Below are 12,321 nucleotides of genomic sequence, written 5' to 3' on the forward strand. Positions count from 1 at the left end.
AAAAAAAAAAAAAAAAAAAAAAAAACTATCAAGGACTCCCAGGTGCTTTTGTTAATATGGGTTATATATCTATTTATATTTACTATATTAGAAATTAAAACAGAAAAATTTTAAATATATACTTATTAATATACTTATGCATATCAGTATAAGCCCATTACATGTTAATACAAATTTCATTTTAAAATGAAAAATAGCTAAATTTTCCAAAACAAAAAAGATATGGAAGAATAAATTCATTTCTACAAATCTCTTTAATACCTGGCTCTACAGAAGACAGCTAGATTCCTATATCTGCTTCTGAATTCAGTCAATTGTAATGTCACATGTCATGTAACTTATAGAAAATGCCACCACACTCATGAGTGAATGAGCATGAAAAAGGCAGATAACATCTCTAGTGTTATTATTGAAAAAGACCTGCTGAAATTATTTCAGAGACACCCCCCCCCCAGGAATCCCTAGAGCACATTTTGAGAACTATTAGCTTAGAGCAAGGGCATAGGCTTGAGCTTGTTCCCTTGGTTTGTGTGTTATCTATATTGTGTTTCATGGCCACATCTTAAAACTGTAACTCTTCCACCTAGGCTGGTGCTTTGGTCAGAGCAAATCTATGCTTCAAATAGATGGTTTCAAACTCAGATCCTAATAGTAATAGCCAGTAGTATCCAGAGGAAGTTGGATTATTAAAATTATCAGCATCAACATATTTCTTACTAATAGTATGGTTAATTTGTGTTCCACCAATTCTATTCTTTAAGAATAAGACTCTTTAGAATGGTTTGTAAGGGTTGAGGAGGCTTTTCTCTGTTAAAATTCTAGTTCTTTTAGGTGACCTACAGGTGATTCCACCTGTGGAATCCGTATGAATTCATCGCAGTCCAACCTCAGTTCTGATTTAGTTCTTCTTCATGATTTGGGGACCATCAACAGTATTACTCTTTAAATGCCGTGAAGGCTATGTTAACTAGTTTGATGAAAACATTTCAAATTGTATATCCTGCACATTGTACCTCATGATTGCATTAATGTACACAGCTATGATTTAATTTTTAAAAATAAGCATGTAACTAAGTAAGCAAATAAATAAGTTCAAGGGAAAAAATAGTATTACTCTTTAATGTTAAATTAACCACTAGTTGGTATCTGGTTGATTTTAAATGTTTAAAATGTCCTATTGTTAACTTGCTCTGTAGTTATTGAGTGATCACTTAGTGGTTTCAGGGATTTTGTCCAATATGCTTTTAACAACCTGAGTTTGCAAATAACAAGTTCTAAAATGTGTTTTTTATTTTGCTTTGTTTTCCCCTTTAGGCCTTCTCTGTATTTTTTGTTTGTGTAGCATTCACATCAAATATAATATGTCTGCTGTTCATCCCCATTCAATGGCTGTTCTTTGCTGCTAGCACATATGTATGGGTTCAGTATGTATGGCACACAGGTAAGTCTTCATGATTTCTTAAATAGATTCTTAAATAGATAGGAATCTTAGATTTAAATTTTTAAATGTGATGATTTAGAATAAATGATTTAGAGTTGAGTATAATGTGAACATTTTAAGGTTGCCTTTTCCTAATATAGTCTTAAAATATATTTTATCTTTTAAAAATTATTTGAATACAAAGTTTAACCCTTTATGAATTCATATCACAAGTGTAGGCATTTCAGTTACCAACTTTCACTAGGAAGATAGCCTTTTTTTTTTTTTTTTAAGTGAAGTAAAGCCAGATGTAGTGGGTCATACCTGTAATCCTAGCACTCTAGGAGGCCAAGGCAGGTGGATTGCCAGAGTTCAGGGGATGAGACCAGCCTGAGCAAGAGCACAACCTGTCTCTGCTAAAAATAGAAAATCTAGCTGGGTGTAGTGGGAGGCGCCTAGAGTCCCAACTGCTCAGGAGGCTGAGGCAATAGGATTGCTCAAGCCTAAGGGTTTGAGGTTGCTGTGAGCTGTGACACTATGGCACTCTACCCAGTGACAAAGAATGAGACTTTGTCTCAAAAAAAAAATTGATTTCTATTTAGGTATACTTGAAGAGAGCCTCGTGCCAAATAAGAAATATGTTCAAGGAGTTTCAGCATTGAAAAGACTGTCAGAGGTCATATAGGTGAACCGTTAATTTTGTACAAGAATGCCCCACAGCATCTCTGGCACATGGTGGTTTTACCTCTGAAAACCTATAGTGATAGAGAACCTACCGACTATTTCTGACACCCTATACTTGGGGGCAGCTGTCAAAGGAAGTTCTTCCTCATACTAAGTAAAAATTTTTCTCCTTAGACTTTTAACCCAATATGTCTTAACTTTTTTGGGCTTGCTGATTTCTTAGAGGACATAGAAAAGCTTTGCCCAGAAAAATATATAGGAATGTATAAACTTTTCCTTAAAATTTCAAGGGGCATACAGACCATCCCCTCACACCCAAACCTTGTACCTCTGCATTAGACCTGCACCGAATGAGTGTGGTCTTCTTTCCATGTTAACATTTCCTTTTTTTTCCTTTCCTTTTTTTTGTTTTCTGAGACACAGCCTCACTGTGTTATCCCAGGCTAGAGTGCCATGGCTTCAGCCTCACTCACAGCACTCCCAAGCTCCTGGGCTCAAGCAGTCCTTCTACCTCAGTCTCCTGAGAAAGTGGGGACTACACATGCCCACTACAACACCTGGCTAATTTTTTTTTCTAGTAGAGTCGGAATGTCACTCTTGCTCAGGCTGGTCTTGAACTCTTGAGCTGAAGGGATCCTCCTGCCCTGGCTTCCCAGAGTGCTAGGATTACGAGAGTGAGCCACTATACCTGGCCCATGTTAACATTTCTTTAGAGATTTGAAGACACTGTAATATCCTCTTAAGTCTTCTTTTCTGCAAATATCTTTGGTTTCATCAGTTTTTCCTTATTTGATATTTTAAGCAGTTTCACCATTCTGGTCTCCCTAGTTCTTAGTGGTTCTATGTGCTATTTCATGTGTGTTCTGACTAGTGTATGGCTCCCTTCTGTTACTTCAAACTAAGATCTGATGAGATATTTTGACAGCTCCAGCCCTGGGAAAGCCTGAATGTGGTGTACACTGGGATTTGAGGATTGGCTCTCAGAGTCACACTTGTCTGCAAAGCTGCATGAAACTTAATTCTTGGGCCCAGCTGCAACCTGTAGGATTTTGACCACTGAGGGAACGCCAAATATGATAATAAAAGCTTTCTGGAGCAACATTCATCCTTTTCTCAAAGCTGCTAAGAGGATGATGTTGGCTTGTGTAGAAGACAAGATTGAACTCTGTTTTTTAAAGTGAGCATGGTTTTCTCCATATTTAGCACTCTTTCATATCTAACTTGATTTATAAACTTTCCTCTAATTAAAGTGGTTTTTCTTCACATTCATTTTTCCTTGTCCTGGGCCTCAGTTTTGAGTGAGCTGCCATTTATACTTGTCACTGTCTCTAGATCTCAGTTTCTTCTCTGTCATAGAAAGGTAGAGTTATCTAGAGAATGTCTAAGGGAGCCTTCCAACTCAAATATGCTATAACTCCATGGTGAGGTATGTTGATTTCCCAAATTTCTTCAGTAATGTCTTAGCAATGGTGAAGAAACTAATCATGTAACTATTAATAGAACCTATTGAAAACTAGTTCAGTGGGTGACCCCCAGGACAATAAAGTAGCTAATGTTATAAAATGATTCTGGCTTCTCATAAGCCCTAGGCTCAGAGATGCCTATTGAAATAGGTAAATTTGGAATAACTAGTGCTTAAACAAACAAAACAAAAAGCTGTGTCCTCTTATTGGGCTAACAAATATGAGTGCAATTTATGTACAACTTGAGGCTAATTTTTCTTCCAGTTGTTAAAATTTAAAATTCTTTCTTTCTTTTTCTTTTTGAGACACAGTCTCAGTATGTCGCCCTGGGTAGAGTGCTATGGCATCACAGCTCACAGGAACCTGAAGGTCTTGGGCTTAAGCAATTCTCTTGCCTCAGCCTCCCAAGTACTGCTGGGACTACAGGCACCCGCCACAATGCCTGACTATTGTTTTTTGGTTGCAGTTGTCATTGTTGCTTGGCAGGCCTGGGCTGGATTCAAAGCCGCCAGCTCCAGTGTATGTGGCTGGTACCCTAGCGGCTGAGCTACAGATGCCAAGCCCTTAAAATTCTTTCTTAACAATGTCAGGAATGGTTGATGATATTATATATAGTCACTAAGAATAATCTTGTATCATAAACTTTTCGTCCTTGCTGTTAAGAGGGGAAAAATCCTGGATATAAAAGTGTTTGTATAACATGATCATTATACTTGTTCAAAAATGCTTTCATTGTGATTTTGTTTATTCAATAGATATAGAATGTGGGTATTTTGTCTTAATTTTTCTGTTTTTCTGTAATGTGCTTACTGTATAATAACTATAAATATAGAGAATAGGAAATATAAATTTTTGAAAATTCATTTTGAAATGATTTTGAGAATGCATTTTCCTATGGTTTGCTCTTTTTCTTCCTACCTTGTGAAAATACCTGTTTTTGGTATATTAAATTCATAAGAATGGTTGAGGCCATTAGCTGCCTTTACAGAGCTTTCAACGTCAATTTAACTCAGGGACCAGATCTAAGAGGATTTAGATTCTCCTTAGAAGCTGATTCAATCCTATCTCTGTGAACTTGGACCCAATTTGCTTAAACTCTGAGCTTTACTATTCAGTGAAATGAGTAAGTTAGACTAAATGATCTTTCAAATTTCAGAATTCTGTGGTTTCTCTTTAGTTTCATCTCAAAGATCCTTAGCAAAAAGCCTTTATATCACCAAATTCTTCCCTCTCCCCTCATGCTTATATGGTCCACTTTCACAAATATCCCATTATTAGTCATGTCCTAATACAGACGTACCTAGCCTGCAGATTCTGTTCTAAAAGCCAGTGGAAAAAAATTCCTGTTATTGCATCCTTTTTTCTTTTTTTTTTTTTTTTTTTGAGACAGAGTCTCACTCCGTTGCTCTGGGTAAAGTGCTATGGCATCACAGCTCACAGCAACCTATAACTCTTGGGCTTAAGTGATTCTCTTGCCTCAGCCTCCTGGGTCACTGGGACTACAGGCGCCTACCACAACACCTGGCTATTTTTGTTACAGTTGCCACTGCTGTTTCAGCTGGCTGGGCCCTGCTCATCACCCTTGATATATGGGGCTGGAGCCCTACCTACTGAGCCACAGGTGCCACCCCTGTTTGCATCTTATTTTGTTGCAAATTGCTTTTCCTTTGAAAATTGTGTTTAATTACAAAAGGAATATGAGTTTGTGGTTAAGAAAAAAAAATTTTTTGGCTTGGCGCCTGTGGCTCAAATGGCTAAGGCGCCAGCCACATACACCTAAGGTGGCGGGTTCGAATCCAGCCCGGCCCGCCAAACAATAATGACAGCTGCAACTGAAAAATAGCCGGGCATTGTGGCGGGCTCCTGTGGTCCCAGCTACTTGGGAGGCTGAGGAAGGAAACTTGCTTGCACCCAGGAGTTGGAGGTTGCTGTGAGCTGTGATGCCACAGCACTCTACCCAGGGGGATAGCTTGAGCCTCTGTCTCACTCTTTGTCACCCTGGGTAGAGTGCCGTGGCATGCCATCATAGCTCACAGCAACCTCAAACTTTGTGCTTGAGCAATCCTTTCCCGCTAGCTTTCCAAGTAGCTGGATTATAGGCATGTGCCACTTCGCATGGCTAGTTTGCCTGTTTTTTTGTTTGTTTGTTTGTGTGTGTGTGTGTGTTTTAGTAGAGATGGGGTCTCACTCCTGCTCAGGATGGTCTCAAATTCCTGAGCTAAAGCAATCCAGCAGCCTTGGCCTCCCAGAGTGCTAGGATTATAAGCATGAGCCACTGTCTGGCTTAGCTGAAAGTCTTAATGAAAGTTACTATAGTTGAATCAGTGTTCCAAACCAACCCATCTGCTATATTAGTTAGCTAATGTTATCATTGATGCTTGTCTTTCTGCTGGTTTCTCACAGAAAGAGGAGTGTGTTTGCCTACGGTATCCCTCTGGATACTCTTTGTTTATATTGAAGCAGCCATTAGATTTAAAGATCTCAAAAATTTTCATGTAGACCTTTGTCGTCCATTTGCTGCTCACTGGTAAGTATTATATATATATATTCTTTCATTTTTCTGTATTTTTATTTTATTTAAATAGATTTAGGGGGGACACAATTGGATTTTTGTTACATGGCTAAATTGCATGGTGGAAAAGTCTAGGCTTTCAATAGTATTCTACATATATTCTTAATCTATAATTCATTTCAACCTAGAATGGTAAGTTCAACTATAAATTTATTCTTAGAGATTTTACATGAACCTAGAAAGCAGTACAGCCTGGTAGTAAAGAACATGAGCCCCCTTTTCAGGTAGAAGAGTAACTCCCAGCTCTGTCCCCTAATAGCTATATTGCCTAGGGAGTGTTACCTTGGTTATCTTACCTGTCTCATGAGGTCCTTGGAAAGAGGAAATGAGGTGATAGATGTGAAGTGTTTAACTTAATGCCAAACACCTAGGTATTTGATGAATGTTAGCTACTTTTATTATAATCAAATAATAATTCCAAAAGTCTTGATGAAATATATGGCTATTTCATAAAGCTTAAAAGAACTTAGAATTTCCTTAGCCTATTTATAAAAGTAAGAGAATATTAATAATTTTAAAAGAATATTATTTCTCCCTATGAAATATAAATTAATATTAAAATATTCATTTAACCTTAACCATGAAACATTGTTGAAAATGAGCTTGATTCTTATTTATATCTATTGTGAAACCTAATACCTAATGTAGATTTCTCTTAAACACACCAATTTTTGCTAATATTTATGGCAAAAACTAAAATAAAAAGTGATTAGCTAAAATAAGTATTGTTTCCTGTATTTTAATCTTTTTACAAACAAGTAAATTAAATAAACTTGGTTAATAAAACTTGTCATTTTAAATTTGTATTGAGACTACATCTAAAATAATTATAAGCTGATACGTTTTAGTGTTAATGAAGCTAAATATGGGCTTAACAATGTATGCGGAAGCGTCAAAATGATATTAGGCAAAATGATGAGTTGAATGAAAATCTCTTAACTTTCTAGCTCAGAAATTAGAGTTCCAAGTACAGCTGGTTTAATTTGGTGGTACAAACCAAACGTTGGTAATATCAGATACTTATTTAAGTGATTCTTGAATTTATCTATGACAAAATATTTACAGACTGATTTTCCAGGAATAATAGGTGATAGTACTCCTCAGGCAGCAAGAAAATTAAGTTAAATTTGACTCTGCCTTCTGATACTAAAAACCAAATGAAATCCTTTTGATTTTTAATGCATAAGGCAGATAGATTGATGTTTCTTCAAAGACATTAACCACTGTGTCTGACAGTCACTGTGGTGACTCCTTTAATTAGTTTAAAGGATGCCAAAATCTGATGGGAAGTGTCCTCTTAGGTTCTAGAGCAGCAGTTCTCAACCTGTGGGTCGTGACCCCTTTGGACTGTATTAAAGGTTCGCGGCATTAGGAAGGTTGAGAACCACTGTTCTAAAGGGTTGTTCCCTGTGGGTTTGTTTTATGTGCCAACTGCCTCTGATTTCCACAGCAACATTCCACTTATTTATGTGTTTTCTGAATGCTGTTCTCAACTGCCACCATCAACTAGAATTTATTTTTTAATTCTAAGTCATAAGTATCCTCATTTGCTAAATGCATATGTTGTTTTAAATTTGCAGTTACTGACTGGATTATCTTCTTTTTAGTATTGGATATCCTGTGGTAACTTTGGGCTTTGGCTTCAAAAGTTATGTAAGTTATAAAATGCGGTTAAGGAAGCAAAAAGAAGTGCAAAAAGAGAATGAATTTTATATGCAGCTTCTTCAACAAGCCCTCCCTCCAGAGCAACAGATGCTACAGAAACAAGAAAAAGAGGCTGAGGAAGGTAGGTCTTTACCCTAAAGCTGTTAGCTCAATAGGTTAGTCATTGTTTTGTCTCTCAGTAGAATTTTTTTTTTTTTGAAAAATAGCTAGAAGTTGGCTCAGCGCCTATAGCTCAGCGGTTAGGGCACAGGCCACATACACCAGAGCTAGCAGGCTTGAACCCAGCCTCGGCCTGCTAAACAACAATGGCAACTACAACAAAAAAAGTAGCCGGGCGTTGGAGTGGCTACCTGTAGTCCCAGCTACTTGGGAGGCTGAGGCAAGAGAATGACTTGAGCCCAAGAGTTTGAAGTTGCTGTGAGCTGTGATGTGATGGAACTCTACCAAGAGTAACATAGTGGGACTCTGTCTCAAAAAAAAAAATTTTTTTTTTAACAAAGAGAGAAAAATAGCTAGAATTTTAGATTTTTCTGCTTTTTGGTGTTTCTCCTCAGGGCCATTGTTTTGCTAAGCCACGAAATACAGGATGAAATACAGAATGTGGATGTTTACTTACTCTCTGAAGAATATGTGCTTTTAAATATGTTTAATTTGTTTTATGAAAGTAAAAACAGAAAGCTATAACCTAATTATAGCCCAAGAATATGGGGAAAGGGGAAAGGTAGGGGAGGGGAGGGGGAAGGATGGGTGGAGGGAGGGTAATTAGTGGGACCACACCTATGGTGCATCTTACAAGGGTACATGTGAAACTTACTAAATGTAGAATATAAATGTCTTAACACAATAACTAAGAAAATACCATGAAGGCTATGTTAACCAGTTTGATGAAAATATTTCAAATTATATATAAAATCAGCACATTATATAAAAAAAAGAAAACTATTTTAAATATTTATTTTATTTTTAAATGTTTTATATCTTATTTTATATTTTAATATTTTCATTGTTCTAAATATTCTCAGCAATATAGTAGTATGTAACTATGTGAATTTGTAATTGAATCAAGCCAAGAACGAAGGTATAAGCAAGAAAGAGATGTGGAATGTAGAGTTGAGTTTATAAATTTAAAGTCTTCTGAATAGAGCAAAGATATCATAATCTAAATGGTTCATATAATGTGTAATGTGGATTATAAATCCAGCTATTTCTAGTAGGACCTCTCTCATGGGCATTTAACCAATAGGAAAAGATAAATTGACATTAATACCAGTTTTCTTTGGTTTGGGAGTTGAAAATATGAGGTCATGTTTTTAATCAGTGTTTCTCAACCTTTTTTTATCTCATGGCACACTTGAACCTATAGTTAAACTTCTATGGCATGCTTAAATTATGTTAGTAAAAAAAAAAAAAGTAAAAAAATATATACTTACTGTGCTTTGAACTTCCTTCAAAAATAATTTAATTAATGAGCTTTAAGATTTTTCATGGCACACCAGTTGAAAGATCACTATTTTTAGTTAATGTGTGTCAAAATATTTTTCTCTGATGCAGTTAAGAAATATCTCTTCTTGTAGACTTTAACAAATTGTATGTGTAGACCTGATACAGAAAATTACGAGCAGTCTGGTAAATGAAACAGGCTATCTTAGCACATTAGAATCAAGAAAAAGGATATCCAAAAATTATTCTTTTTCTTTTGTTTCCTTAAACCTCTTTCTTTTCAGTAGGATTAGCAGTTTGCTTACTCCATCTTTTGAAATATGGCAGCATCTGGGAATCTGCCTTTGTCTTCTTACCCCTGTGATAGACAAGTTTGATTTGACTGATATATGAAGTATGACTTACTTATAAAATCCTGATCTTATTTTTAAGGCCAAACCTTCAATGGCTTGATGTTCATAAATGATGGTGATTTTCTAATATGCAGCCTTCCAAATGTATTTGAATTTTTTTCTTGAAGTTAGCCTAATGTGCGGTGGTTATTGCTTCTAAATGAGTTTGCAAATTACTAATGTAGTGAATTTCTAAGTGTAGATGGTAATTTGTTGAATTAATCTATTCTGTTTTTTAAAAACTAAATATTTGGTGTGGTTTTTTTGTTTGTTGGCTTGGTTTTGGTATTGTAGCAGCCAAAGGATTACCTGATATGGATTCTGCGATCCTTATACACCACAATGGAGGTATCCCAGCCAACAAAAAACTCTCTACAACTTTGCCAGAGATAGAATACCGAGAAAAAGGGAAAGAAAAGGACAAAGATGCCAAAAAACACAACCTTGGAATAAATAACAACAATATTCTACAACCTGTAGACTCTAAAATACAAGAAATTGAGTATATGGAAAACCATATCAATAGTAAAAGATTAAATAATGATCTTGTGGGAAGTACAGAAAATCTCTTGAAAGAGGACTCATGCACTGCTTCCTCAAAAAATTACAAAAATGCCAGTGGAGTTGTGAACTCCTCACCTCGAAGTCACAGCGCCACAAATGGGAGCATTCCTTCTTCATCTAGTAAAAACGAGAAGAAGCAGAAGTGCACTAGCAAGAGCCCAAGTGCACACAAGGACTTAATGGAAAACTGTATTCCTAATAACCAGCTAAGCAAACCAGATGCTCTGGTAAGGTAAGTAAGTGTGCATGCTCTGCTCTTACCAACACTTTCCAATAAACTTGTCATGCTCTTGAAAAACAAACACTCCCAATGAGCCTGTAGGAATTGTTTTGATGAGATACTGTGACCAGTGACATTTTGGTGCTTGTTTTATGTGGATTTATTGGCCACCTTATGTTATTGTCTTGAAGCCTTGACGTAAATTCTTTCCAGTGTTCTGAATAAAGGGCGACGGTGATTACTTTCCACATGTGACAAATTTTATGTGCAGATTGATTCTTCTAGTGGTATTAAAAGGCACTTCTTAGTCCTTGTTCTTTTCTGTTTGTATATCCAAAGTTCTTTTGGCATAGACACAAAAAGGAGACTTTGTGCCTGTTCATGCAAATCTCTTTATTTGTCAAACAGATACAGATTGGGGCGGGGGTGTGGTGTTGAGAAAGTTGTCCTTACTACCTTGTGCTTATTTTGTTTTTTTATTTGTTTTTCTATATTTAGAATATCAATTCTTTCTAGATCACTCTGGGAGAGTTAGGTTTGAAAAGTAATCTCTTCCTAAAAATTCCATAGATACATGCAGTGTTAGACATGGATTTTAATTAGAAATGTTCCATTTCTCACTTGTAATTAAAAAGAATAACATTGTTATATTAGATTGACTGGCTCAGCCTAAATTTTGCTGACTTATGTTAGGCAAACACAAATATATTACTTTCACCTCAGATCTTTAATTTGGAAGCTGAGATATGAACTGGAGCTTTGCTTTTTATGTGTAACTAACTCAAGAGGGCAATTGAAACTCCTCCAGTAAGTTATCTTATATTTCTCTTCTGGCTTTCTTAAAGGCAGATAGTTTATTCTAGGAGGGAGAATTTCTGTATTATAAATTGTATGAACTAGATCGTTAATTTGTTTTAATTTTCTGATTGGCAGCTAGATTAAGGGAAATATATTTGGGTTCTACTGCTACAAGCTCTAGAGCAGTGGTTCCCCATCTTCCTAATGCCTTGGCCCTTTCATACAGATCCTGTGGGCAGTTGAGAACCACTGCTCTAAAAGTTTCTTTTACAGCCCCAAGGCTACTTTTGGAAGCGTGCTCTTGCTGTTGCCTGGCTGGCATCCACATCTGTTTATTATGACATTCTGCTCATCGTGCCCTGCAAAGCAAACACTCAGCAGAGAACCCTCCTCCAGATGCCCAGGGGAGAAAGACCAATTAGGTGACCTTCTATTTCAAAAGGAATATCCCACAAATTCACTAAATGCTATAAATAAACATCTACCACAAGCTACTTAACATTCTTTCGCCTACATTTTTTTTCTTTGAGACAGGGTCTCATTTTGTTTCTCAGGCTGGAGTGCAATAATAGCTTACTGCAGCCTCAAACTCCTGGACCCAAGTGATTTTCCTGCCTCAGCTTCTTGAGCAGCTAGGACTACAAGGCATGAGCCACTGCACCCAGCTAATTTTTAAATTTTCTGAGGAAACAAGCTCTCACTATGTTGTTACGCTGGTCTTGAATTCCTGGCCTGAAGTAATTCTCCCACATTGGCCTCCCAAAGCGCTGAGATTGTAGGCTTGAGCCACTATGCTGGCCCTAAACTACTTTAAAAATAGCAGTCAAGCCATTTTCCTCTGTTGGTTGTTGCAGAGAAAGAAGTAAAAGCTAAGTCTTGTGACACCATCCCAGTGGTGATATTGATTAACTCTACTACCTGATCTACTTTTGAAGTGCAAGGACCCAGATGGCCCGTTGTCCAGGAAATTGGGGCTGATGACATGGGTCCATTGTGCCTATACCTGAGAGATATGCCCCTTTCTGGGATCACTAATGTGTACTCTACCTGACTGACAGAGCCCAGGTGTTATTCTGTTTTAGAGAACTACTTGCTATCAAATA

At 36.8% G+C, this 12,321-nt stretch overlaps 1 protein-coding gene across 1 annotated transcript in view; it reads left to right on the forward strand.

Annotated features, from left to right (window-relative positions):
- The window catches only part of MACO1 (macoilin 1), a 65,236-nt gene that overhangs the window by 15,780 nt on the left and 37,135 nt on the right, over positions 1-12,321 (forward strand). Inside the window, exons 3-6 of the mRNA XM_003799774.2 lie at positions 1,315-1,441; positions 5,971-6,094; positions 7,747-7,925; positions 9,931-10,432. Of these exons, the coding sequence (XP_003799822.1) occupies positions 1,315-1,441; positions 5,971-6,094; positions 7,747-7,925; positions 9,931-10,432 (932 nt within the window). The remainder of the gene's footprint in view (positions 1-1,314; positions 1,442-5,970; positions 6,095-7,746; positions 7,926-9,930; positions 10,433-12,321) is intronic.

This window comes from Otolemur garnettii, unplaced genomic scaffold (genome assembly GCF_000181295.1).
Source record: "Otolemur garnettii isolate 467f Iridium unplaced genomic scaffold, OtoGar3 scaffold00156, whole genome shotgun sequence".
In the NCBI taxonomy this organism is placed as follows: domain Eukaryota; kingdom Metazoa; phylum Chordata; class Mammalia; order Primates; family Galagidae; genus Otolemur; species Otolemur garnettii.